This window comes from Phragmites australis, chromosome 16 (assembly GCF_958298935.1).
Source record: "Phragmites australis chromosome 16, lpPhrAust1.1, whole genome shotgun sequence".
NCBI lineage: Eukaryota > Viridiplantae > Streptophyta > Magnoliopsida > Poales > Poaceae > Phragmites > Phragmites australis.
Genome location: NC_084936.1, coordinates 19,627,909 through 19,655,820, shown reverse-complemented (window position 1 = coordinate 19,655,820; position 27,912 = coordinate 19,627,909). Strand labels below are relative to the sequence as shown.

Below are 27,912 nucleotides of genomic sequence, written 5' to 3'. Positions count from 1 at the left end.
ATAAATATCTTCTTTCTAGAAACAAATTAAAAGTATCAAGATCTAGATAATTCTCTTATCAACCTTGCAACATTGAATCATTCTCATATTATTTTGTTAAGATAATTAAACAAAAGAGTTTGATAATGAGACATTTGGATTAAGGACTTCATCTCAAATGGTTGGAAAACAATGAGATGATGTGCTAGTTTATGTATGTTTTCTCTGTAGTCATCTTATAAAAAGTTATAAATTATACTCATGATTTCCAACAGGTTTACAATAGAGAAATTGTACCAAACTATATAATTATTTATTTATAATCTCTACTATATAAAACACGAGTTATTTCCCGCGTCACCTCTTCCTCCTACTCCTCCCATCTAATAAAAATCCCTAAAATTCAAATAATTTACCAACTTTTGCCATCCACCCTCCTCCTCCATCCTCCCTACCTCGTTATTGGATACGGATATGGAACTCGTTTTACTAGAAAATAAATAAAAAAATCAAGAGAAAAATTAGTGAATAATCTCCTCTTTTTTGGATCCTATCTGAAATCAAACTACGATATCACTCCCAACGTATTTATTCGGCAGTGCTCCCATGTTGCATCTACATCTCCATATCTTAAGTTTGTGCTAGTACCTCAAAGAAACACAAACATACCGCGTCCAATATTTGTGTTTTCATTGTAACGCACGAACACTTAGCTAGAACTCCCTCCCGTCCGAAATAAATATCATTTTGGACATCGATGCAACCCCTAAAATACAACTTTAACTACTACTTTTTATTGTAATATATTGGTAAAAACATAGCAAAAATATACTATTATAAAAGTTTTTTTTTTGACAAATCTAGCTACCTGTGTCATTTTTAAGTATCCAACCTCAATACATAAAAAGTAATTTGTAGCTAAAATTTAAAATAATTGACTGCACGTAATCCAAAACGATATTGATTTTGGACTAGAAGGAGTATATATACAATATTGAATATGGAGACTATACTCTAAAGGATGTTAGACATTGTGGTCATATAATGGATCCTAGCCTCCAGAGAACTCTATATAAGTCAATACTTCATAGTAGGGTTAACATTCTAAACCAGCAATCAAACACCCTCTGATACAGTACACCAGCAATCAATAAATTTGATAGTGCGGTACATAATATGATCAAAATAGATAGTTGAAATATTCAGGTGAAAAAACATTCATGACATATTAACTGTGAAAGCAATTCCAAAAACAGATACCAGATTTTATTCTGGCCTTTACAGCCACAAAATAATTTGGATACAGAAGATATGTGAAATTCATAAGAGTTCAGTTTCCAATGTTCACGAATACATGTATATACAGAACAAAATACAATCATACCAATGATGTAAACAGCCATGACGCTATATACATGTAGTTCTAGAATCTAGAATTTATAAGCAAGTGGGATAAATAGTCTAGCAATTCATTGCTCCATTGTCAGTAACTTCAATTATATTCATACCAATTGCATATCATGGTGCCCATGATTTCATGCGAGAATATCATAGCCTTAACCTCAGGAAGGATGATGCACCCGTTCATTGCTGTTTTAAAATTCCACTGCTCTTGTATAGTCCTCTTCGTTTGCTTTTTTGGGTTTCATCTCTTCCTCCATCGATACATTTTACAAATGGGGAATATTAGATCGAATGTAACAATACTATATACATTGAAGCCAGCAAAGAATGGAAAAGGAGACATCAGTTCTGAAGGGAAGAAAGCCATTGTTCTACAAAATCCTTGTTATCTGCAGAATAGAGACAAGAGACAAAACATTACAAGGGCAATATTGGCAGCAGTAATTGTGTTAACCATCATGCACAGTACGTAATAACAAAACATGAATGATTAAAGATCATAACTATATTAGGACAGGCAAGCTTGATTGAAGGATAAATGACATTATTTATTATTAATTAAAATGGTAGAATAAGCCAACAAAGATTGTCGGTAGTTGCGGTTCAAGTAGGTAGCATGTTTTCTCAGTTGCAACTGAACAACAAACAAAAGTCCATGACAAATATCAACTAAGTCAAATTTGAGAAAACTGATAAGCCAAATGGATAAAAGAATACAGCATCGATAAAAGAGTAAAGGAAATAATCGATGCTAAAAATACATTTCTAGGGAAAGATTAATGCAAAACCAATTGTATGTGTCTCAAGAATGATGCAAAGGACACCATAATGATTAGAGATGGAATGGTGGTTTGAATTCTGAAAGTTTACATCAACTTCGAAGGCACATTTAAAGCTGCTGATACTACATATACACATTTGTGCAAGTGGAAAAGATATATTATCAAGAAATTTCCCGTTTTGTAGCAATAAGGCCCACACATAATGTGTGACAGTAGATTAGTAAGACAGTTGCAGTCAGCGTCGTGGCAGGCAGTGATGACCAGAAGTCGTGGCCGATGTGACCCAACGGTAGCAGTAGGTGAGCGCAGGAGAGAGAGAGAGAGAGAGAGAGAGAGGGTGGGCGGAAGAGGAGAGTGGAGGAAGAACCGAAGATGACAGACAAAATGGTAGTCTGACTTGCCACTAACAATCAACAACGGCACAAAGGGCAAGGTTTTGAAAAGGCAATGGCATATAAGGGAGCATTCATTCTACAGTGGCATTTCAGGTATCTAGGAACCTTCCACGGTATAAGAAATTTCCCCAAGTAGTGGTCAAAGATATGTTTTCGAGAATATGCCCAAAAGGACAAGCAAAAGAGAACGGATGCGTGATAGGACCAAAGCTCAGACTTAGCAAGCAATAAGGGGCGACAACTAAGATGTATGGTAAGACCAAGCTCAGACCTTCATAATATAGAAGCTATCCAAACTTTCAAACTAGATAGATAGAGGCCTAAACCTGAAACTAACAGAGAATAGATGGAAGGGTTCAAGGTTCCACATATATATTTCCTGCTGACCAATCTTCTGGTGGGTTCAAGGTTTCCAACAATCGACATAGCACTGTAATAGAAAAACTGAAGAATAGGTGCCATTTTATTAGAGGATTCTGAAATTTCATGAATTGCATTAAGATTTCAATGTTATAGTAATTGAGCAATCAAACTCAGCAATTGGCTGGTAAATAGTAGGTAGCTCGCACGTTATAGAACAGTGAGAGACACCACTGATGATATATGTGGTACTTAGTTTCGGGTAAATGACATAGGTGCATTCCCAAGTTAGAATAATTATGGCACTAGGGCAGCATAGCAAAGAGATGACAAAACAAGCATGTCGAGAGCATAGTGATATTAGGGTAACACACCTAAATACCTACTGGAAGTTGTGTTTATGATTATCAACAATAAACAACAATGACGTCAAGTCCATGATGATAAGACTGACACCCAAAATTACAACACTTACTATTCTTTTTCTGCTCAGTAATGCGAGTGTTTCACCCAGCACTGGAATTTTAGCTGCTCATTATGCTAATGTGGCCTCAAGGGTTGTATTGTACCCAACTACCCTTTTTATTGCCAAAAACATTCAACACTTGAAAGCTCGAAACTTGCCAATTTTGGAGCATCAGTTCAACAGGATGAACTATGTCTATTAAAAAGTTAATAACAATTTCAACTATATAACTTAATTACTTGCCTACTCAGCTACTCTAAACTACTAGTTAGCAGTAGTTACTGAACATAACAGAAGCATACAGTGGAGTATGGATATTCGGCTCACCGGAAACGCTGCCGTCGGCGTCACTGGGACCAGGGAACCTGCCGTCGGGCAGGCCAGGCCGGCGGTAGCATGGCACAAGGACGGCAAAGCTACCCTCGGAGTCCCCGTCGTTCTGGAGCTCCGGCGCGTGCGGCTCGAGCCAGCCGATGGACCAATCGGAGCAGTCGGAGTCCGATTCCAACAGGCACCCGCCGCCGTCGCCATCGGACGGCACGATGACCATGTCGTGCTCCCTGTCCACCCTCGCCTCCCTGCGGCCACCGCGACGCCTGCTCTTGCCCTTCCGCGGCCGCGCGCCGCCGCCAGAGCTCGGGAGCCCGACGACGCACGGCTCCCGGAAACCGGAAGGAGAGTCCGGGAACAACCCGTTCGTCATGGACGTGCTGCCCGCCGGCAGTTCGCGTGGTCTCCGGCTTCTAGTTCTGCTTCCCGGCCATATCCAGTGGGAGATTCGACTCAGGGCCATGGCCACTGGGGGAGAGAAATCAAATAATCAAAGAATTCTTGGTTCCTCTTGATCCCGGTAAAAAAAATTGGGCAAAACTTACTGGATCAAACAAGACAAAAAAAACAATGGCAACCGAAAGATCTCCTAGAAAATCCTATAGTTAGTTCACAAAGGCGGCGCCTTTAGAAGTAAGCAACAGGGCTGAATCGAGTAGAACAAAAGAAATAGGTCATAAATATCCCCAGCAGTTGCTCCTGGGCTCTAATCAAAGGAAAGGAAGGAGAAAGCAACGAAAAATCATGAGTTGCTCACAAGAAACCCATCTCTCAATAAATTTTCTCCCCACTCCGCATACACCAGATTCGCTTTGGAATCGACAGCCCTTCGATGAATCTAACGCACTTCCCCAAAAGATATACAAAACTCGAACCAAGAACAGACTAACCAACAGTAGGTAGGATAAACCGGTGAAACGAAGAGAAGAATAAATAGCAGCAGATTGCTACGAGGTCGCTAAAGGAATGTGGAGTAGGACCCGCTCCCCGGATTCGGATCTTTCGATGGGAGGAGAGGAAGGATCGGAACAAGCGAACTGGATCCAAAAGGAAGATGCGTGAGGCGAGGAGAGGAGGTAGAGGATTTCACCTCTTCACCTCTGTATCGGAAGCAACCACCGGCGGACCAGACGGTCAGATGGATATAGCGCTGCTGGTTCGGCTATCACCCCACAGTGATGAACTGATGACGACACTATGTGTGAGTTACATATTCTCTCATTGTGTCGTGTGTTGTTTAACTCATCATTCCACAGTGATGAACTGATGACGACACTATGTGTGAGTTGCATATTCTCTCACTCAGCCCCTGCGATTGGATGTGTTGGAAGTAGGGTTTAATTTACCGTTTGAGTAACCGCACTCCGAAAATGCACGGTTATTCGAAATTCAGCTAAAATTCGTACAAAATTTATTTGCTAAAATTTAAAATTTAGATAAAAAATAACAGATTCTCTGTTCGGTAACCGGTCCGATTAGATCGGTCCGATTAGACCGGTTACCGAGCGATTTTCTCGATTTATCGAATAGTTTTCTTGAATTTTCCGCATTGTATTGTCGGTAACCACTCAGTTTTCTCGATTTATCAAACATTTTTCTCGATTTTCAGTGAAGTTTAACCTAAAAAAAAACCCTAAAATTGGTTCAATCTTGTAAAATTAATAACTAATTCATCTAAGCTTCAAATCAAATGAAACAAATTTTGTTGGTTGATAGGACCAAAGCTCAGACTTAGCAAAATAGAACGGATGCGTGATAGGACCAAAGTTCAGACTTAGCAAGCAATAAGGGGCGACAACTAAGATGTATGGTAAGACCAAGCTCAGACCTTCATAATATAGAAGCTATCCAAACTTTCAAACTAGATAGATAGAGGCCTAAACCTGAAACTAACACAGAATAGATGGAAGGGTTCAAGGTTCCACATATATATTTCCGGCTGACCAATCTTCTGGTGGGTTCAAGGTTCCCAACAATCGCAACATAGCACTGTAATAGCAAAACTGAAGAATAGGTGCCATTTTATTAGAGGATTCTGAAATTTCATGAATTGCATAAAGATTTCAATGCTATAGTAATTGAGCAATCAAACTCAGCAATTGGCTGGTAAATAGTAGGTAGCTCGCACGTTATAGAACAGTGAGAGACACCACTGATGATATACGTGGTACTTAGTTTCGGGTAAGTGACATAGGTGCGTTCCCATGTTAGAATAATTATGGCACTATGGCAGCATAGCAAAGAGATGACAAAACAAGCATGTCGAGAGCATAGTGATATTAGGGTAACACACCTAAATACCTACTGGAAGTTGTGTTTATGATTATCAACAATAAGCAACAATGACGTCAAGTCAATGATGATAAGACTGACACCCAAAATTACAACACTTACAATTCTTTTTCTGCTCAGTAATGCGAGTGTTTCACCCAGCACTGGAATTTTAGCTGCTCATTATGCTAATGTGGCCTCATGGGTTGTATTGTACCCAACTACCCTTTTTATTGCCAAAAACATTCAACACTTGAAAGCTCGAAACTTGCCAATTTTGGAGCATCAGTTCAACAGGATGAACTATGTCTATTAAAAAGGTAATAACAATTTCAACTATATAACTTAATTACTTGCCTACTCAGCTACTCTAAACTACTAGTTAGCAGTAGTTACTGAACATAACAGAAGCATACAGTGGAGTATGGATATTCGGCTCACCGGAAACGCTGCCGTCGGGCCGGCCAGGCCGGCGGTAGCATGGCACAAGGACGGCAAAGCTACCCTCGGAGTCCCCGTCGTTCTGCAACATGGCACAAGATATGGATGTTATTTTTTTTATTATTCAGATTATTCATAAGATACTTAATTAGCAGAATTTTAGAAATTAGATTGTGTGGTTTGTGCTAAACTTTGAACTGTTATTTGGTTTAATCACATTTATTGAGTTGGATATTTTCTTCAAAGTAAATGAGAATGACATAATTGAGACTTTCATGTCTAAAAAAGCACAAAAGAAAGAATCTAGAGTAGTACTATAATCTCGTATTTTTGTAAGATCTTATTTCATATTTAAACAATTTATATTGTAATTTTTGCAAATTTTGAACCTATTTGTTAAATATACGATATTATGAGATATTTTTAATATATTTGTAATGTACTTTTAGGATTATTTTACTTATATATTGATTTGTGGTCTTATAAAAAGTTAGAGCGCCTATCCAACCTAAAAATTCTAGCTCTGTCACTGTACAAAAGATGGCCTATATAAGGCTTCGGCACAAATCCAATGCCATGACAAATGAGAGATGTAAAAGATATTAGGTGGGAGGATAAAAAGTGGAAGATATTAAGATAGTGTTCAGTTCACACACCGGTAATGCAAGCAAAAGGGGTGTGTTTGGTTAGATGGATAGAGCTATTTAGAAGATGGTCATCTATTTTTTATTGTACTAGTTATCTGCCCGTGCGTTGCAATGGGCATAAAAAATTTGTTAAAGAAATATTTTTCTGACTGTATGCTGTAACGAGTGTTAAAAATTTATATAGAACTATCTAGGTACGTAGCCTCATGACAAATAACAAAATCGTTTTCAGATAAAGCTTGCAACTTAGATTTCAAATACAACTATAACTTAACTTTGAGTACAAATAAATAGGTTTATAGAAATAGATTTATTTCTATAACTATCTCTTTCAAATCGTCTTGCCCACGATACGGCTAAGATATTCTCGTACACTTGCAGGTATTACATGTCGACATGAATTCTCGTCGAGCACATGAATTGCAAAACGAAATAACCAGATAAATTCCTATGGCAGAATGTAGCAACTGAAAAATGATACAAAATATAGTGGAAATAAGTACCCTGCGGGACAATTCCATTCAATAGAGACTTCTTAGGTTTGTTATGCAGCGACATGACTCTAATTCCAGCTCTCGTTTCCTGTACAAACTTGCGACAATGAAAAGCATGAAAAGGCATAAGATGAAATACATGAAAAGGCGCCATAGGCAACAGTGTTTGCACTCATGTGCGGAGAGATGGCTAAAGGCTGTACTCCCTTTTGAATTTCCACTAATGCAATAGCGAGAACATGTCTAAATAAAATCCTACTTAAAAAAACCTGAAGCTAAAAATGATCCATCTTGATAAATTAATGGTTGTATAGCGAACCTACAGCCAACTATGTATAGCGAACATTTTCTAATCAAATGGACTTCCACGAACAGCCACCTGACAAAGAAGGCGGGCGACGGGAAGAAATCTCGGCGGAGGTGGTGGTCGGGCGGTGGAGAAGAAAAACCGATGAGCGGTGGAGAAGAAAAACCGATGAGCTCTCCGTGCCGAGGGTGAGCTCAGACCGGGCGGAGCGGCGCTATTCGACGGCTTCCCCAAGCTCGAGCTCGGTGCTCCAATGGTGGCGGCGGCGGAGTGGTTAGCTAGGGCAAGGAGGCGGCGGAAAAGAGCACTCGGCGGACGGGTTGGGGGAGGTGGCTTTAAATAGAGAGGGGAGTTAGGGCCAGCGGTTAGGATTGGATTCGGTTAGTTGGGATTTTTTGAATCAAATCGCGCCTCCCCCTTCCTCCTCGTAGCGAGCTCGAGGCGAGGGAGATGTCCCCGGCGGCGCCGAAGCAGCAGAAGGCGAACCTGCTAAAGCAAGAGGGCAACGCTTTCTTCAAGGAGGAACGCATCAGCGCCGCAATCGACGCCTACACCGGGGTAAGGGTACAACAGCCACCCACTGGATTTTCTGCCTAATTCGCGTGCTACGCTTGTAGTTTCATCAAGTTGTTAGGAGTCGGAGGTTTTTCCCCCTGTTCAATCGATGGCTTGGTAATTTGATTTGTGGTGTTGGCATTGCTTGTCAGGATGGTTCATGGCTCCTGTGTCGAATTGTCTCACATTTATCTCAAAAAAATAGTTGTCTCACATGGAAGACAATTTTCTGTTGATGTAAAGCTTGTTTGTGGGCAGCTAGGTGGTGTGATTACTGATTATGCATATTGCTGCCACAACGCATCTGGACTCTGGAGTAGTTCCTTTGTTTACCTAGTTAAGAATTGCTTCACTACAATGAAGGTTGAATAGCAACTTGACTTTTAATGTATTGTGAGGCTAGCCAATGCTAATGCACTGCTGTTTGTAATTTGCTACACATTTAGTGCTAGGCAGGGAAGGGGGTTGCTGGGAGAGGGGAGGGGCTGATGGAGAGAGGACATAGAGATTTACCAATCTTATAGCACGGTGTAGAAACATTAGAAGCCTCTAGAATTGTTATGCTTGTGAAGCCTACAGAATTATTAAACATTAACTTTAGATTAAGGGACATGACATCGAATGTGTTGGTTTTAGCCATTCAGCAAATTGCAAATAACAACTTTAGATTAAGTGATTGAATAACCTTCAGAACTTAGCATATAGAACAGGACTTGTTCATGGAAGGGAGAAAAAACTTCTCTTCATAGTATATGCTCACCACTACCTCTAGGACTGATTTACTTCCTTCACTTTTAGTTGTCTTGATTGTTTGGAGCCAGGGATTAGTAATGTAGTCGGAGTTACTATTATTTCCAACTTAATCAACACAGTAGGAACAAGTAAGATTGTTAACTTTCGTTGAGGTCTCACCATCTTGAAATATGAAGACGTAATGCACTTGTGTCTAAAGAGGTTCATATGGTCCAGCTTATGTATCTACTATTCAAACTTTCCTTCCACCTTATGGAAAGTCCATGTCCTTGCTTCTTTTTTGCTTCTCAAATTTTTTCACTTTACTTTTTTTACCTGAATCGTTTGGTCTTTCTCCTTCCATTTAGTTGCCATGGACATTTGAAAGACAAGGTACCAAGTTGGAATGGCGTTGGAAGTTGCAGCCGTCACCTAATACACAGTAGACTAAATCTGAGATCCTGGGTTTTCTTATGGTTGCAAAAATACGCTTGAGTGTATGTCCCTTTACCCTTTGCTTTACATCTTTCACTTCAGACTACATGGGATTATGGAAAGTCTAAGCTATGGCAATGTTGAATTTAAAGAGAACCACAGGGTGAATTGGTTGTTGAGGTGCAGATGAACATGAACTTGATTTGCTTGAATTGCCCCCAACTGCCAAACCACTGAACCACTTTTGTCTGAAGGAACTGAAAATAGGCTTATGGGGCGCAGATGCTAGTTGGAATTCCAATTTCTTGGTCAATGTTTCTTTTGTAACTCGTCAAATTTATGAGTAACTGGTGCTGTGCATTTTTAGAGTAGTTTTAGTAATGAATACAGGAATACACATATACGTAATTCACAAGCTCTGAGTAAGCGTGAACAAAAACTAAATAAAGAGAATAAATAGACAATGTGAACGTATCAATCTGGTGCCTCCAAACACTGAAATACAAATACAATCAATCTAATTTGCAATTAATGTAACAGAGAAATACAATCATGCTAATATACTCCAATGCAAACAAGGAATCAAAAGCAGCCTAGAGCTTCACAGAACTCTAAACTTGGTGATGAAAATATGACTAAATATAGAATATCTCAACAGCGGTGCCATATGGCATATTCTTTCCTGGAATGTCTTGAATACTTTTTTTTATTTTCACTGCAAATTACATATGCATTAATTTCTCTATATTAGTAGAGAAGTATAACAATTTCTCTATTGTTTCCGAGAGTCACTACAACTCGATACACAGACAGCACTCAGAAGAACAAAATACCATGAATCAGAAGAACAGTGTTCACGTTGGCTGACCAGTGAGTAAGGCAGTGATGAAACCCATCAGACAGCTTCAGCTTCAGGGTGAACTTTGGAGCCAGGATAAGAAAACAGCTTAGTAGCATTCTTGTAACTCACCTCCACAAGTTCTGCCTCTGGCATTTCAAGCAATGACGCCCCATACATCAAAACCTGAAAATAAGGGACCACAAGATTTTAGAAGCATGTTCTCAGTATTGCTCAATACAAAGTAAACAAGCCTTTTTCATAGATGGAATACACAGGGAAACAGGGGGCTGACGCTGGATTGCTTAAGCAATTTAAAAAACACAGGACTTCAGTATACTAATAGAGTAATAGACAATTGTGTATTTTAAAACTGAAGATCTAAAACAGGTTACATATGGGGAAGGATGTCAACAGAACAAGCACATTCTGATGTTTTTTTTTGTTTTGGTTTTTTCAATGTTTTTCTCATTCTGTTCTAACTGATTAGAACTCTAAAAAGCCATAGTTTTAGCTTAATGTATTTGTGCATGACTCACTATTTTGTGTTTATCTAGTTTGTGGCTGTCTCAAACTCAAAGAAGGCCAAGCTCAGACAGCTTAGAGACAAAGCTGCTGAACTCGAATCTGCTGACAAGCCTCCAAAGGAGGAAGAGGAGAACTGAACGGACAGAACAGAGCTCTTCGAGGGAGGAGGCAACAAAGAGGCAAGCGTCAACGATGGGCCATCGGAGACAGGTAGCGACCATCTTCATTCTTCATAGCTCTCCTAAGAAATCTGCAGCCACCTGCAGAGGGAGGAGAGGTCACAAGAGGACAAGAAAATAGACTGAATAATGCAAGCTCACTGCTGGACTGAACATAACGGGACCTACGTGGAAAATGTTGATCCTTGTGAAGTCCATCTGCAGCTGACCCATGATCTATCATGCCAGTGTGATCCTGACACACTGGCTTTATATTAAAAAAAAGAAAAATAACAGTGTGGTACTACACTAAAACCTATAGTAGTTTCTAAATGGTTTTGCAAAATGCCTTTAGTTCTGCGATATTTACCCACTGAAAAAAAAATTAAATTTAGTTTAAGTAACACACTGCATGAAGATTATTTATCTGTACACTCACAAGTTGCTTGCTTGAGTTGCTCCAGATTTGCAAGTTACAAAATTCACACGAGTCATGTGAGGCATATACAATCCTCAACAAGCACCAGACACTCAGGAGTTGCATCAAAAGATAATAAACATATGACGCATCAAAAGATAATAAACATATGACGCGCTCCAAAACACAGCAATCACTAAGTAGGCACACTGTTTACAGCGCTGCCCCTATCTTGCCATGGTCCGGACCAACTGTTTTGGCATGTAATCCTGTAGAACGCTGGCTCCATTCCATCGATCATTTGCTCCATGCAAGAACAGGATCACAAGACCTGGATCGGCAGATTACTTGTGGAACATCAGGCGCCAGATTGCTTTGAGGAATCAGCTACTCACTCCAGCTATCCTCGTCATCTTCATCAGCAACAGCCTGTTTCACAAAAGAAGAATCATCATGCGATCGTGGATGATACAGCTATGCCTTATAACCTGGCGAATCGCATGGGCACGCTCTAGAATGGCCACCACTTGTAAATTCGTTCTGGGACCACCCATCACATTTGGTCTCTTTGTAAGAACAGGCTTCAAGTTGAAAGACTGTAAAATTGGTTTGAGGCACTTTTAGCATGATCTGACTGTATCTCCTTTCCAAAAAAATCACTATAATGGCAGTGGTTGGCTTAGATGCAACCTTCAACGCTTACCTTATTCTTTATCTGTTCTAGTATTGTGTTCTTCTCATCTAGAAGCTTACTTGAAGGCTGAACCATAGTTGGAGCCTTTCTAAGCTGAAAAGAAATAAAAAGGAAGATATCTGATCAGGTGAATATCTTAAAATGATTTAAAGCAAATAATGAAAGGAGTCATACCATGCTTCTGTCATGAAAAGTAACTGGAAGTAGAGGATATCTAGGCGGTTTTAGCTCTGAATGTGTTGGTGTCTTTGTTAATTCCTCTTCTAGTGCAGAAAAAAATTCCCTTGATTTGTCATCAGAACCACAACATTCGTCATCTTCCTGTTGCGCTAGCAAATCAGGTTTCATCATATCCTCCTGTTTAGGAACCCTATTTGGTTTGTTTTCTTCTGAACCTGATTGAGATTGATCTAACTGCACGCGTAGCCATCAAAGATCTTATTGCAATACCTAAACAGTGAACACTAAATATCAAGCATTCCAGCAAGCAATGAATTTAGCTACCAGTGTTGGATCGAGCAAAATTATTCTCTTGCATACTACCAGTATCAAAGCAGGATATTAAAAAAAACATTTGTATAACAATCTTCTGATGGCTAAACAAACCCCATCATGTGTGCTAAACCTGCAAGGGAGTTGGCCTGCACAAATGAAAATAACTAAAATTAGATGGATATAATTCAAAAAAAGCAAATCATAATTATGTAGAGTATAAATGACAAATATGCCACAAATACCTCACCTATGACGTAAGGACCTCTATGTAGACGATGTTCCTCGTATACGTACCACTGTGCTTTGAGCACTTCCTTTTCTTGTCATCAGACGGGAAGGCAAGGACTCTGACGTTAGCTCTGGCTGTGGCTCTTGATAGCGCGACGTACAACTGACCATGAGAGAATACCGGCTCGGGCAGGTAAATACCGACGTTGGGGATAGTTTGCCCTTGTGCCTTGTTAACCGTCATGGCGAAGCTGAGCCTAACAGGAAACTGCTTCCTCTTGAACTGAAAAGGGAACATCTCATCATCAGAGGGGCACAAGGGGATTCGAGGCAGAAAAATCCTCTTTCCAGCATGTTGCCCCAGCATAATCTCTGCATCGATGGCGTTTCTTTGGAACCCCCGGACTACCAGCCTCGTACCGTTGCAAAGCCCGTTCGCAGGGTCAATGTTCCTAAGCAATATGACAGGGCAGTTAATCTTGAGCTTCAATATATGTGCGGGCAACCCGTTAGGAGTCAGCGAGTTAAGGAACTCAGGGGGATAGTAGTTATGGGGATCGTCTTCTGCACGATCAAAGCTATGGTACACCATCTCATCCCCTCGGAAGCGACTGATCATCTTCATGTTAATCCTATCCACACAATCATTCCGTGTGGACAAAATGGCTCTCGAGGTGATGTAGTTAGGATCTGACATATTATCATCCAGCCTTGGGAAAACGTAGTCTATTAGTTTATCAAGGTTAGTGTCCTCCCCTGTATACGGCACGCATATCTCATCAGGAAGACGCACATCGCCATCACCATTGGCCTCCTCAGTGCCACCACCGATGCGCAGTAGGTATTTCGCAAACCACGGGTCGCTCTGTGCCCTCATGTTACGTACAAGCTTTAGGTGACGCATGCAATCCCATAGGTATGACCTACGTAATGACGCATCAATTATCTGAGCCCTTGACCCCTTTCGGACAACAGGAAGGACCTGCCTGAAATCTCCACCAAACACAACCGTCTTCCCACCGAACGGCAGTTCTGGTCGACTCATTATGTCACGCATGCTGTTGTCCAGCGCCTCCACTGCCTGTCTCTTAGTCATGGAGGCTTCATCCCAAATAATGAGTGATGCAGTCCGCAGAAGCTTGGCAATCCCACTCTGTTTCGTGAAGCTACAAAATGCACCATCGTCAATACTCAGCGGTATCTTGAAGCGCGAGTGCGCAGTTCTTCCTCCAGGCAATATGGAAGCTGCAACACCGGACGTAGCTGTTGCCACAGCAATCTTATTCTGCCCGCGTATCGTTGCGAGCAACGCCTTGTACAAAAAAGTCTTCCCGGTGCCTCCAGGTCCATCCACAAAGAACACGCTGCCCTCGTCGCTATCAACAGCTGATAGAATCTCATCGTAGGCAGCCCTTTGCTCAGTGTTGAGGGAGTCTGACAGAGTTGCGTCCTCAACGTTGAGCTCGATGGTGGACTCCTCGAAGATCTCTCTAGGCACACCGCTGGCCGTATCATGTGTCTCATCGATCTCGGGAAGAGGGAACGACCTTATGTCCTTCCCCATTGACTGTAGCATATTCCTGATATCTATCAAAACCATTTGTTCTACAGCGACTATGCATATATTATTACGGCGATAGTCCTCCGACATTGCCTCCAGGTGCTTTTGCCAGAGTCCTCGCACGTCGCTGGGCTCACAGAATACCAATATTGTTGCAAAGAGCCTTCGGAGCGATGGTGGCATCTGGAATAACTCGGCTTCCGTAAGGCACTCGTCCAGTGTGTTGTCTGCTTCGATCAGGCCCCTTCTCTCTGCAGCTTCACGAAAGGTCGGTAGGATCACGCCGTCAACCATCCTTAGGTCATCGTAGGATGTGGCACCAGACACGTGGTTTAGGAGAACCCGGAGATAGTAGCGTTCCCCCTCCGCCGGATGAGCTGATACGATTCTACCAACCTGTCCACCTGTTTCTCGTACCCTTCTTTGCCAGAATTTCTTTTTCTTGCCTTTTTGCCAAGTATACCACTCGGGGAAATCACGGTACAAGATACCTCGAGCATGCTCATGTAATCTATTCGTCTCGAAGTACTCTGACAGCATTGACTTATCAGCACCTTCACGGTTTACCACTTGTCGGATATCTTGGCCCTCTTGAAACGAAACCATGTGCATGTTTGGGAGATGAAGTTGCAGCTGCATCACAGGTGGAAAGTTCTTGCTCAATTCAAAGCCGTATATCCTCCACAAGGCTTCCGGAGGGGTCACCCACCTCGCGTCTCTATACTGCCTAATCTCATCTATGTTGTCGTTGCTGTCTGCCTTGTCAGCCTCGCTCACAGTCACAGAGGCCCGGTCATGGCCCTTGTATATGTACTTGAATAGGTATTTAACGGCCTTTATGCTCGAGCACGCCTCAACATTGATGTGACAGTTGAACAGCCGCAGGAGGTAAGGGTTATATGGGACGACCCACCTATTGTCTAGCTCGTGTTTGCGAACCATTGCATGCCGGCCATCATCACGTCTCCTATACACCGGGTAGGAGTCCTTGCCTTGTAAGGTAGTCGCGTTGAAAGGCCGTGGATAATGATTCTTGCATGACGGACGGTCCTTCGTGCACGGGCAATCACGATTCAACACACCGCAAGGGCCATGCATCATATGCTTGACGACCATCTTGTATAGCTCTGGGTACTTATGCTTGTCCGGGAGCTCGGCTGAGATGAGACAATCATACTGCTCGGGACACGTAAGCTTGTACCGCCCCTGCATGATGAGTAGGAAGTGGGCATGTGGTAGGCCCCTCTTCTGGAACTCCACCACATAGACATAGGCCCTCACCTTGCCAAGAATGTCCTTTTGAAGCAACTGCCTTTTTAGTTCCTCTAGCTTCGCCCTGAAAACACGCACAATGAGATCAGGACGATCCTGGGGTATCTGGCTAGGGTAGAGTTCGCGCGTGATCTCATCCCAGTTTGGATTGCATGTCATTGTGAGGAAGACATCTGGCTTCCCGTATTTCCGCACTAAAGCCATAGCATCCATGTACCGACGCCTCTTGTCTCGAGGTCCTCCAATAAATGATGTAGCCAATACAGTCCGTTTTCCAACAGCGTCCGCTCTTCCCTCATTGGCATGCAAGCTGTCCACCAAGCCTTGGTACAGGTCCGCCCTTAACTCCTTTTGATGAGCCCATATGTAGTCCAGCCGCGAGCTCTCGATCTTGATGTATGTGTCGACCACGAATTGCTGAAAAAGACGCTTGCCAAACAACATTGGGTTGAATATCTCTGGCCGAATCTGGAATTTGTAGCAGTAGTAATCCCGCACGGACACGCATAGCCTGCCACCAGAATCTGCACATAGCATATGGCGTTAGAGGCTAGTGTTGTACATAAGAGAGTACAGTGCCACGAATTGGCGGTGCAAACGCCATCTTTTGAGAATACTAACCTGGGTCCTCATCATTATTACCACGAGCCTTACGAGCAGCACGAGCAGCGTTCACCTGATCGATGGACACACCAACCTTTGGAATGTCGGTATGCCAGCCAAGTTCGCCTCTAGGGAAGAAGAGAGGGTATGATAGTGCATCGTAGCATCCATGATATGACCGGATGCCATATACTTCTCTGTTCTTCCCTTGTAGGATAATGCTATTCTCAAACTGCCTTCGGCGGTCGCTCCCCTCAACCCAAACAGCAGCAACCTCTGAAGTGGCCGGCACGTTATATGTTCTCTGGTCCAACCTATGGTCAAGGTTCAGTGTCACACAATAGTCATCAAGGTCCTCAACCTGTCCCATACTCCGGAGTTGTTCAGAGTACGGGTTGCCACGTAGTATATCAACCAACTTTTTGATGACATCATTGTCTTGCTGGTACAGCTCTTTGCGACAGCGACGAAACCGAAGCTCTAGATTGGGATCATCATCGTAGAAGTAAAGCTCCAGGTGCTTTGGTTCTGAACCATCTGTACCGAACGACCGTATGTTGTGGTACATTTGGCCGTGGGCACGAAACGTATAAATACCATGTTTTCTCATGTCAGTGGTCTCACTGTCAAGGTGACAGTAGAGCGAGGTGAATGAGAAATGACCGTTGAAAAACCTAATGTTGTCACGAAAGTGCCTAGCATCAGTGTCTGAACTCGACCAGAGTCTCATGAGCTCGGATGGCGTATCTGGGGTGGATAGTTTAATATTTCCATTACGGCAGCAAAAACCCTTTGTCTCATGCTCGAACTTCTTCGCATTGCAATATTGGCAGTTTTCACCAGGCTTCAGCATGTGCGTGGCTGGAGGTATATTGCTATACACGTGGTCGTACGGATCGAGTACGCTAGAGATAGAAGCAGAGGCGTTGTCAGCTTGATTGAATTCGACATCCTCATCGGTGTCTCGGTCTGAAGATATTTTTAGCATCAAGTAGTTAGATAAGGCTATACAAGATATGGACAGAAGGCGAAAAAAATGTCAAAAGTACCTTGACCACCGAACATGTAGCCCTCCTCATGTTCGGAGTCCTCCTCGAATATGACGCCATCATCATCACCTGTCACGGTAATAAATTTTTATGAGGGTCCTGATTTCATTTGAAATATAAAATTAATACAATCAATGAAATTACCATCATCGTTAACTGGTGGCTGTGTTGGAGGCGTGGTAGTGTTGTCAGTTTGAGGGGCCGGAGGGGTATTTTCTGTCAATACAAAACAAGTACCGTACATCAGTACCTATATTGTATTGGATTGCAAGGAAAGAACAACACATGTAAGAACATTACCATTGTTAATGACGACTGATTGTGTTGGAGGTTCCAAACCTTTGACGTCTTCCGCACTCTCAGCTGGACTTTCTTCTATCAAGGCAGTCTGTTTCTTGTCACGCCTTGTTGCAAAGTGCTCGTTACGACGGGCTAGCAATGCTTGCCTTTCTCCAGGTATTACACGTTGTCTACATGATATTTGACTGGCAGTCATATCGGGGATCTCCATGTTCGGCATCTGCTCACATGCTGACTGGATGTAAATAGGGGTACCTTTGACCGCAGGAATCGACCAATCACGTGTGACTGTGGATCCATGTGGACCGGATGCATCCACAGCAAGTGGCACAACCTCAGGGACATACACTGGGTTCTGCATGGCGATGGAATCCTGGCTTAGAGTGTTGCAACGCAACTCTTTCCATGCTTTATCGCGATCTCTCTTTGCCTGCTTGTCTTCGGGTGTCATATTATGCACCCTTCGACGTTCGCGACTTGCTTCAATCTGCTTCTCACTAAGGGTGTTGCGTCGCACTGCATAGGATAGCTTTTGACGATCAAGTCTTGCTCGCCTATGTTCAGGTGTCATATTTGCGTATCGCACACAATCCCTCACTCGTTTAGCTTCAACTTGCTTGTTTATTAACTCTCCCATCTGTGAATTATTAGCAGGTGGAGTATGGGTGACACAGTCATCAATGGTCACGGTCTGGATAGAATCAGGGGTACATTGTAGTGGTATTTGCTCTTCTAACATGGTACTATGTTGCTCTGCGATGCGAGGAATAGGAACAGGTGGCAACATCAGGAATGTAATAATGTGCATCTGTGTGCATCACAATTGCGGGATGCTTACACACTACACATTACCATCAAACGAATGACAACAATTTTAATATAGTAGCATGCAAAAATAGGTCATATGTACCTGAAATATGGTAGTTTGGAGTCGTAGTGACGCCAATGATGCTTTTGTGTCCACCTACTACTCCAGATGTACGTGTGAAGTCACCTACAACGTGCCCCTCTTCTAATATTCATGCATTCAACAATGAACCAAATAGTATGCTGAAATTTATAACATTGGCATATAAATATTCACGGTACCTGGCAATTGACCAAAGTTGGTATTTGTTGTCTTCACACTGTCGACAATATTTTCTTGGCCCTTATACGAGGTACAAACTTGTTGCCAATTTGTAGGAGCCACATTTTCTTTGTTGATAATGTTAGGGTCAACTAAGAAAATACAACATGTATTTAGTTGCTTTAACTAATAAGTACATCTTGTATACCAATAATGATCGTTGATTACTTTTTGAAGTACCTGGCAAATGGATAGAGGTATTTGTTGTAGCACTTTGATGTTGTTGGGCATTTATAAGGGCGGTTTCAGCTTTCTTTCGATGGTATGCTTCACGTTGCTTCTTTAGTATTTCATCTTTTTTCTGCGCATACCGTTCCCGCTCCCGTTGCCTTTTACGTTCTTTAGGATCTGTGAGGGCCGCCTGTGAAATGGTTGAGATTGGTCCACCAACATTGATATTGTTAGCAGTACCTATAAAGGCACAACATGTATTTAGTTGCGAAGTATCAAACGATACATATGCACTTGAAGTAGACATAAGTTGTTTTGCAATACCTGTGTTGGTGGTGTTGGATATATCTTCGAACGGTGTGCAACACCCGGACATCTCCGCTAGTTAGATTAATATCTCTCCTATTTAAATTAGTCAAGGTGAGCGATGGAAGTCCTAGCGTTATTTGTGGTTGGTATGTGTTTCATTGGAAGTATGAAAATGCATTTCATGGTGCAGTCAAGGAGTAGATGATATTTCAAGATCAAGTGCATTCATTAATCAATACATTACTCTGTTGCAAGAGAGTCGAATACATTACTCTGTTGCAAGAGAGTCGCTCCTCTAGTGAATGAATAAAGTCTGTTTTCACCATTTCACTGGGCTTCTATTCTTTCGAAAATAAGCAGTCCTATATTTGTTGTACAACTGATCTGCTTAATTGCTTTGCGAGATTCGTACAGCCAGCTTATATATAACCTTGTTCAGCTTAGGCGAAAGGAAACGAGGACAATCATATCTATGGGTTTTCAGGGTGTGAATTCGATTCTGAAGTTTCATGAGAGATGGATACATAAAAATATGTATAATACACACTGGGATTACCTAGTAGATGATATAATACACAGTGGGATTACCTAGATGATATATACATAACTTGATCCCTCGTTAAACTAAAATTTGCATAATTTGTTAAACAAAAATTTGCAGAATTGCCATGATCGACAGCCAGAATTGGAGCATGCCGTAGACCACATGCTCATGCAACTTCAACTCAGTTTTTCAGCCCATACATTTCAATTCCCTTCAATAATAACAGGCAAACAATCAAAACACACCACCCAGAAAGTAAGGAGACCAAACGATAAATGCATGTACAAAAATGGTCTCTGCATACATGCATCGCTCCTGCCACGCGTGCCTAGACCACATGCTCATGGTATAGCACAGCACCAAATATTCTCATAATTTCTTTGCTTACTTATGAAAGAACAGCGGTGCTCTTGCTTAAAGAATATACACGTTACGGTGACTACAAACCAAGCATTATTACCGTTATGTCTGATCTAAAACTACAAACCAATCATAATTTAGCATTATCTGTTACAAAATTATCCTTCAAGGTGAACTTGAATCCATAAGTATCCAACATAGGTCACACCACTGTTGCGAGGTACGCCCACCTTTTTTCAACAAATCTATTCACGAATCTGAGGTCTCTCTTGCCCGTGACGCACCACCGCTCGAAGGCTGCATTATCCAATCAGGGATGTTTCAATTAATCCAACTATTTGGTTTAGCATAATTACCCTTTAAGTACTTTGAGTTGTACAAAATTTTATGGATGGTTCTGGAACTACTCACCATGCAGTTGACGTGTTTGAAGATTAGCTGGATTGAATGCAAAACTCGTGTGATCTGAAGTCTCCAGACACCCTGTCATATATTGCATTTTCTTAGTTACTACGATGTTATATATGTAGAAACTATGTCAATATTCTTTATCTTTAAAAAGAAATGTGAGGAAACACTCACTGTGTCTTTTATTCAATTTTAGCATGGTCCCAAGAATAACATGATTATTATTTCCTGCAGATTGCAAGCTTATCGCATACCGCTCTAAAAGCTCACTCCAAATTCCAACAACTATGAGGTTGAACCTACAATTTTAAGAAAAAAAATATGATGTTTTGCATGAAATTATTATCTCTAATCCATGTAGCTTGAGTTAACTGCATAATAACTTGTGTACCTTGTGTCCATGAGTATGACCTCTCTATAGGGTTTACTATGACCAACGTGCTCAAGTTTACACCAGTGCACAACAACTCCGGCTATATCTGTACGATTTATCAGTTTATTAAATGAACAGTCATGCTTCTCTCTATATAACAGACAAAAGGAAATATTTCACACTTAATTCGTACCAACAAACGTCTTGTTAGGACGTCGGTACACTTCATGGATTGGCGTGAGATGCTTCGGATAGAGTGGAAATTGAATAGGCATGGTATACGATTCAACCCTAGTGCGGTCATTCAAGACACACTCATACTGATGCCCAATGTTCCGAAACTGCACTGCCTCCTCCCAGTTAGGATCGAATCTTACTTCATGCAAGGTATAAACACACCCTTCTGCGAGTAAAGTGTTGAATCTCTCAACGTTGCTGTTTGATGCAATTGCTTCTATCTTGGACCCCTTAAAATTTAATAATCGACAAAGTTAGGTTGTGATAAGATTTCGTATAACACAATTGTTATATCTATCCATTATACAAGTGACTTACATTGATATCCATGAGAATAAAGTGTTGGCTATCACGATGACGAGAGACCGGGAACTTGACATCTACCCTAACGACGACACTCCATAATCTCTCCAAGTCCAAATATTCAATGTCATCGAATAATTTGAATCTGTATTAAAAGAACATATTTTAGCTTTACGTCTTTACGATTCATTTTAATTTTGATTTGACAGGTGAAATTGTACTCACCTAGAAACTACTTGGCGGTAGGAAAAGTCTGCATATGTTCTCTTTCGAGTAACATTAGTTGACTCCATTGAGCTAGCAGTACAAGGCGGTGGTTAACGAAAGTGAGACAAGATTATGGACACAAGTCAGACAATATATCTCTTTTCTTTAGGGTGCTAAGATTGGATGATAGTCTCATTACATGCCACGAATTGAAGGGTACATGAACATGATATCTAAGCATGCCACAAAACAAAATGGTATCAAGCATTTTAGAGCATTCACACAACCGAGACCAAACATGCACTGATAATCAAATAGTGAAAGGTATACCATCATCCTAAATCATAGGATAACTTAAATATGCAGCAGAAAAATGTTAAATACATGATAACTAAAGTGCATGCTTCAATGGAAGGAACAAATCACCACTCACCAGGAAATGACAGCTCAAAAATGACAGACCTGCAACAACAGCTCAAAATGCTACCGAATACCTGCATGAAGAACATGAACAGTAACAAAAAATCAGACAAAAATGGGGATTCAGCACAAAATCTTCCAAGAATTTTGCTTTGGAGCACTGCTATCGGATTGTCTGGCTAAAGGAATTATTTAAATTAGAGACACTGATTAAATCTAATGATCTCTTAGTAGGATATTTACAGTTCACTTGAAATGTGGTATTAAGAAAAAATGACTCATTTATAATTTATGAATACAAGTCATGATTTTATGGATTGCCACAAAATTGGCTTGTGGGTTCTGGATAGTGCCATTCCTGGAAGGCCTTGCTGCTGGCTTTAGCAAGGAAATATTGACACACAGGTGCCAAGCAAGTGAGACAAGATTATGGACACAAGTCAGACAAGATATCTCTTTTCTTTAGGGTGTTAAGATTGGATGATAGTCTCATTACATGCCACGAATTGAAGGGTACATGGACATGATATCTAAGCATGCCACAAAACAAAATGGTATCAAGCATTTTAGAGCATTCACACAACCGAGACCAAACATGCACTGATAATCAAATAGTGAAAGGTATACCATCATCCTAAATCATAGGATAACTTAAATATGCAGCAGAAAAATGTTAAATACATGATAACTAAAGTGCATGCTTCAATGGAAGGAACAAATCACCACTCACCAGGAAATGACAGCTCAAAAACGACAGACCTGCAACAACAGCTCAAAATGCTACCGAATACCTGCATGAAGAACATGAACAGTAACAAAAAATCAGACAAAAATGGGGATTCAGCACAAAATCTTCCAAGAATTTTGCTTTGGAGCACTTCTATCGGATTGTCTGGCTAAAGGAATTATTTAAATCAGAGACACTGATTAAATCTAATGATCTCTTAGTAGGATATTTACAGTTCACTTGAAATGTGGTATTAAGAAAAAATGACTCATTTATAATTTATGAATACAAGTCATGATTTTATGGATTGCCACAAAATTGGCTTGTGGGTTCTGGATAGTGCCATTCCTGGAAGGCCTTGCTGCTGGCTTTAGCAAGGAAATATTGACACACAGGTGCCAAGCAAGTGAGACAAGATTATGGACACAAGTCAGACAAGATATCTCTTTTCTTTAGGGTGTTAAGATTGGATGATAGTCTCATTACATGCCACGAATTGAAGGGTACATGGACATGATATCTAAGCATGCCACAAAACAAAATGGTATCAAGCATTTTAGAGCATTCACACAACCGAGACCAAACATGCACTGATAATCAAATAGTGAAAGGTATACCATCATCCTAAATCATAGGATAACTTAAATATGCAGCAGAAAAATGTTAAATACATGATAACTAAAGTGCATGCTTCAATGGAAGGAACAAATCACCACTCACCAGGAAATGACAGCTCAAAAACGACAGACCTGCAACAACAGCTCAAAATGCTACCGAATACCTGCATGAAGAACATGAACAGTAACAAAAAATCAGACAAAAATGGGGATTCAGCACAAAATCTTCCAAGAATTTTGCTTTGGAGCACTTCTATCGGATTGTCAAAAACACGTGAATGGCTTTAGCAAGGAAATATTGACACACAGGTGCCAAGCACTATATAGTCTCTTGACAGACATAACTGAAGGCAGTGGCAAAACAAATCTAATCTAAAGTTTAAGCACATGTTTATTCAATAAAAACCCACACCAGCACACCTGCACATGTTTATTCAATAAGTCCTAACAGGAAGTGTATTGAATAGTAATGGCTAAGAAAAAGTCTAGGATTAGGGTAGGCGAGATTGGGCCAACTGCTTCTGGCACAGTTCTTTGTGGAAAAAAATACTCTGTACACTACTTCACTAACCCTAGACACCATAGGGAAATATGATGGGAGGGGACAAACTGTATGTGCATAAAACTCAGCAAAGTTCTGGGTAGAACTTTAGAAGAGCTGAGCCATTAGCACTTTCCTAAGTCCTAACAGGAAGTGTATTGAATAGTAATGGCTAAGAAATTAGTCAATTAACCGCTGCATAGACTGTGGAACGGTTTTGTGTTCTTGGATTTTATTCTATTAAGGATGAGAATAGGTTATGTGGTGCAAGTGCATGAAAAATAGACAACAGAACACATGTTTTTCAAAATGAAACCATTCTCAACTAAGAAGCATTCTCAACTAAGTCACTATGGCTCCCCGGAAATTCAAGAACATTAACACTGACCTTATCACAAGCCACAAAGGATCATGTTTGGTGTCGGCAAACTCCTTTAATTAAATTGGTACAGTAATCCTTTAGCAGGGAGGCACCCTTTGTTTTCAACTGACAAAACATAAACAAAAGGTTAGAAATATGAGGGGACAATTAAATAGTGAAAAATATTAGGGCAATGGCAAGCTAAAATAATCATGAGTGGAAGTGGCAAAACTAAGCCACACCTGTACATGCTGCATATTCAATCACCTCTAAAGTTTAAGAACATGTAAATTTTTAATTGTTTAAGAACATGTAAATTTACAAACCACACCTGCACATATATAAAGCTAAAATAATCATGTAAATTTATCAGCCGGAGTATGCAGCCACACAAATCCCACCCCAAGAACATCGGAACCGACCAAACAGAGACAGGGATCTGCAGGAGCTCACCAGCAACGGCAGTATAAATGTTTAAGAACATGTAAATTTATATACCACACCAGCACACCTGCACATGTTTATTCAATCAAAACCCATTCACGTGTTGTTTTTTGTTTACTCAATCAAATCCCATTCAGAACTACACAGGTGGAAACCATGTGAGTCGTGAGCTGTGAAAATTTCTACCGGGCTTTACCTCCGAGCACCACTTACACAATGAATAAAAACTCACAATCTCCACACATGGGCTAAAATAATCATGTATCTGCAAAAACTAAGTAAAGCTACCCAATGCAAAAACTAAGTAAAGCTACCCAATGCAAGTCTCAGCACCGCCATATTGGATTGATGCAAGAAATTTTGGATAAATGTCACGAATTTAGAACTACTAAATAAAAAGAAATGAAACATCTAGGACTGATACGCAAATTTGCCATCTATAAGTTTGGTCAGGATGAATATTCATGTTACTCATGAGTATAAAATTTTCATCTTAAAACCAAATTTCCAGTACATCAAAAGTATAATCGAATCAATCAAGTGACAACATGCTGTTACATACATGAGCACATAGTTGTGAATTGCTCCCTGCAAGAACAGAATGCAAAAAACAAATGAAACATCCAGGACCGGTGCTAAGTACCCATTTCACGGATCAAATCGATCTGTTCCAAGAAACCTGCTACGCGAAAATCAAAACAAGGATTGCCAACAAGAGAGGATGGCGAGCTCACCTGAGCAGGACCTGGAAGGACTGGCGGTGCGTGTGCTCCGTCGGGGAGAAAGGGAGCACCAGCTATCGGGGAGAAAGGGTTTTCTGGCGGTGCTGAGCCTGAAAATTGTTGGCATCTTTGAGAATAGAAATTCTAGAAGTAAGAAAGCTAAGAAAAACACCGGTAATCGATCGAGACCACATGACGGTTCTAGTTCTACTCACCTCGCGAGCCTTCCAATCCAACCCCAAAAAAATGCCGCCGTGGTGCTGCCCTCGACGCGGAGGTACTTATAGGGGGCTGCGGTTGTTTTGGCGGTGGTGGCGGCAGGGAAATATCCATGCGCCCAAGACGGTTCGCCCTGGGAGGGGGTAGGGGCGCGGAGAAGGCTGTGGGCGGGAAGCGGAGAATCCGGTGCGGCGGATAAGGATGGGCCGGGAGGCGATGAGAATGGGGAGCCGGGGCAGGAGCGGCGATTTCGGGAGCGGGGTGCGGCGGTCGCGCGGGGAGCGGCGATTTCGGGAGCTGGGGCAGGAGCGGCGATTTCGGGAGCGGGGTGCGGCGGTCGCGCGGGGAGCGGCGATTTCGGGAGCGTTGCAACGGGCGGGGAATCAGGGATCGATGGCAGGGCCGTCAAGAACTTCGACCGGAGTTGACCCTCGGCAGAGGAATCGCAAGGGGAGGCAAAGGAATATTCCACGCGGACGGATCACGCCTTATTTCTTTTTTAAGTAGGAGAGATTTGGTTCGCTAGATAAGATGGATGAGACGGAAAGGATGGGAGCCAAAATCAGTTGGATGGGGTGATCTAAGTTCGCTCACACTAGTACGTTTGCTCTGGTTCTCATTCATGTTTTTCATTTAAATCTTTATTTTATTTAGAAGTACAAGAGAGATCTAAAAATTCTAAATATTTTTATAAGTAAATTAGAGCTCATTAGCAACCCGTTTTAATTAGTTTGATCCAAAAATACTGAGCCAATATTTAATTAAAATTCTCCAAAAAAATCTACTTTTATAAGTTCTAGCAATTTTAATGCATCAAATAAATTCCCAAAAATCTAGAAAAATTCACTAATATTCTTCTCAAGTGATATAGTAATTTATAAAAATGTTTTCAACACTAGGTTATTTGATGAAAAAGTGAGTTTTTTTAATGCTCCATTTATATGTATTTTTATCATTTCATGTGATATTCTCTTTTTTTAATTCAATTTGAATTCAAACAAATTCAAACATGAGCAAATTCACCCAAATTCTTATGAAATACATATAAATATGAATAGATCATCCTATCCACTTTAATCTCACTAACCAAACATAAAACTGGCTCATCCTATCTACTCTAATCCTACTAACAAAACACAAAACTAGCTTATCACATCCATTCCAATTAAACAGAAAATTAGATCATCCCATCCAGCAAAATATGGATAACCATATCCCATCTAAGCTCGCACTTCAAACAAACGCATCCTAAGAGAAATGAATTGAAGGGGGGATTGGCGATGGATTCCCTGCTTTGTTTGGTTTGACATGGTAATGATATTGAATACCATTATAATGTTTGATTCGCAATTTAGGTATGGGAAGACATTCTTCAAATTTTTTAATACTAAAAACTGCTCTACTAATAGATCAACCAATACAATGTACAAGCATTGACGCTAAGTAGAACATTACAAGAATACTACCGTAGGTCCATAGCAGTACTGCTCTCTTGAATATGCTAACCAAAACATCCATTACACAAAGAGGTTTAAGCTCTTTCTGAAAAGCCATGAGAGAACACGTTAGCTAAATATAACTTCTATTACATAACAAGATGGACTAGAACGAAATACTTCTTCCTCTTCAACAACAGATTAACAGAACCATGCCTCAAAATACCATAGCAACCACCTTCTGTTTGCTTCCAAGCTTATCATCCGTGATCTCAGAAGTGCCACATTACTAGCTACTAGAAGACCAATGAGAACAAGTCTGAGAAAAAGGTGTACACTCTAAACCGAGCAAGGGCCAACAATAGCAGTTTCATACACCAAAGCTGACGGGAAACTTTTAAAGCTCATCTTAATTTTGCTCATGTTTGCGGCATTTCTTGGCACCTAATGCTCAGGACGGTAGCGGAAATAACTAGAGTATTTCGTCAAGCATAAGTGAAAAAAAAATGGTCTCAAGTAGACCAATCAGATAGGTATTGGAATAAGTAATCCACAATGATGAATTTCTACAATCGATACAAAATTGTTGCCATGGGAGTCATCGTAGTAAATAAATCTAATCATTGGCAAGTAATCTATTAT

General features: G+C 41.0%; 4 protein-coding genes and 2 long non-coding RNA genes across 7 annotated transcripts; all 6 read right to left on the bottom strand.

Annotated features, from left to right (window-relative positions):
• Positions 1-1,274: 1,274 nt before the first annotated feature.
• LOC133895806 (uncharacterized) lies at positions 1,275-4,925 on the bottom strand. 2 transcript variants are annotated; one of them, XM_062336324.1, is made up of 3 exons: positions 4,807-4,925; positions 3,714-4,184; positions 1,275-1,772 (listed from the first exon to the last, which is right to left on the bottom strand). In XM_062336324.1, the coding sequence occupies exons 2-3, from the start codon at positions 4,177-4,179 to the stop codon at positions 1,726-1,728; spliced, it is 513 nt and encodes a 170-aa protein (XP_062192308.1). In that variant the 5' UTR covers positions 4,180-4,184; positions 4,807-4,925; the 3' UTR covers positions 1,275-1,725. The 2 variants fall into 2 exon arrangements, with proteins under 2 accessions (XP_062192308.1, XP_062192307.1); XM_062336323.1 differs by having other exon boundaries at positions 3,714-4,886.
• A 6,670-nt stretch (positions 4,926-11,595) lies between these two features.
• Positions 11,596-12,666, bottom strand: LOC133896192 (protein SCAR2-like). The gene is made up of 4 exons (XM_062336741.1): positions 12,409-12,666; positions 12,244-12,327; positions 12,029-12,136; positions 11,596-11,969 (listed from the first exon to the last, which is right to left on the bottom strand). The coding sequence occupies exons 1-4, from the start codon at positions 12,583-12,585 to the stop codon at positions 11,928-11,930; spliced, it is 411 nt and encodes a 136-aa protein (XP_062192725.1). The 5' UTR covers positions 12,586-12,666; the 3' UTR covers positions 11,596-11,927.
• A 734-nt stretch (positions 12,667-13,400) lies between these two features.
• On the bottom strand, positions 13,401-17,246 carry LOC133895118 (uncharacterized). Its single transcript, XM_062335307.1, has 3 exons — positions 16,412-17,246; positions 13,547-16,314; positions 13,401-13,409 (listed from the first exon to the last, which is right to left on the bottom strand). The coding sequence occupies exons 1-3, from the start codon at positions 17,244-17,246 to the stop codon at positions 13,401-13,403; spliced, it is 3,612 nt and encodes a 1,203-aa protein (XP_062191291.1).
• Positions 17,247-17,442: 196 nt separating this feature from the next.
• Positions 17,443-17,883, bottom strand: LOC133895490 (uncharacterized). Its single transcript, XR_009905607.1, has 3 exons — positions 17,743-17,883; positions 17,587-17,658; positions 17,443-17,511 (listed from the first exon to the last, which is right to left on the bottom strand). It is a non-coding gene; the product is annotated as an uncharacterized LOC133895490 (long non-coding RNA).
• Positions 17,884-20,401: 2,518 nt separating this feature from the next.
• Positions 20,402-21,368, bottom strand: LOC133894793 (uncharacterized). Its single transcript, XM_062334961.1, has 5 exons — positions 21,230-21,368; positions 21,055-21,142; positions 20,838-20,962; positions 20,667-20,738; positions 20,402-20,552 (listed from the first exon to the last, which is right to left on the bottom strand). The coding sequence occupies exons 1-5, from the start codon at positions 21,309-21,311 to the stop codon at positions 20,458-20,460; spliced, it is 462 nt and encodes a 153-aa protein (XP_062190945.1). The 5' UTR covers positions 21,312-21,368; the 3' UTR covers positions 20,402-20,457.
• Positions 21,369-22,823: 1,455 nt separating this feature from the next.
• Positions 22,824-26,012, bottom strand: LOC133894819 (uncharacterized). Its single transcript, XR_009905532.1, has 5 exons — positions 25,831-26,012; positions 25,628-25,725; positions 24,477-24,575; positions 23,651-23,711; positions 22,824-22,994 (listed from the first exon to the last, which is right to left on the bottom strand). It is a non-coding gene; the product is annotated as an uncharacterized LOC133894819 (long non-coding RNA).
• Positions 26,013-27,912: the final 1,900 nt, after the last annotated feature.

Excerpts from the sequence above, each read along its gene's own strand:
- LOC133895118 (XM_062335307.1), bottom strand. The coding sequence starts at position 17,246 with ATGCTGAAGCCTGGTGAAAACTGCCAATATTGCAATGCGAAGAAGTTC. Across the intron at positions 16,315-16,411 it reads TAATAATGATGAGGACCCAG|ATTCTGGTGGCAGGCTATGC; the intron begins GTTAGTATTCTC and ends TGCTATGTGCAG.
- LOC133895806 (XM_062336324.1), bottom strand. The coding sequence starts at position 4,179 with ATGGCCCTGAGTCGAATCTCCCACTGGATATGGCCGGGAAGCAGAACT. Across the intron at positions 1,773-3,713 it reads CGCCGACGGCAGCGTTTCCG|ATAACAAGGATTTTGTAGAA; the intron begins GTGAGCCGAATA and ends TCTATTCTGCAG.
- LOC133894793 (XM_062334961.1), bottom strand. The coding sequence starts at position 21,311 with ATGCCTATTCAATTTCCACTCTATCCGAAGCATCTCACGCCAATCCAT. Across the intron at positions 21,143-21,229 it reads TCCTAACAAGACGTTTGTTG|ATATAGCCGGAGTTGTTGTG; the intron begins GTACGAATTAAG and ends TAAATCGTACAG. Across the intron at positions 20,553-20,666 it reads TCAAACACGTCAACTGCATG|CCTTCGAGCGGTGGTGCGTC; the intron begins GTGAGTAGTTCC and ends TGGATAATGCAG.
- LOC133896192 (XM_062336741.1), bottom strand. The coding sequence starts at position 12,585 with ATGATGAAACCTGATTTGCTAGCGCAACAGGAAGATGACGAATGTTGT. Across the intron at positions 12,328-12,408 it reads CTTTTCATGACAGAAGCATG|CTTAGAAAGGCTCCAACTAT; the intron begins GTATGACTCCTT and ends ATTTCTTTTCAG. Across the intron at positions 11,970-12,028 it reads GTGCCCATGCGATTCGCCAG|GCTGTTGCTGATGAAGATGA; the intron begins GTTATAAGGCAT and ends TTTGTGAAACAG.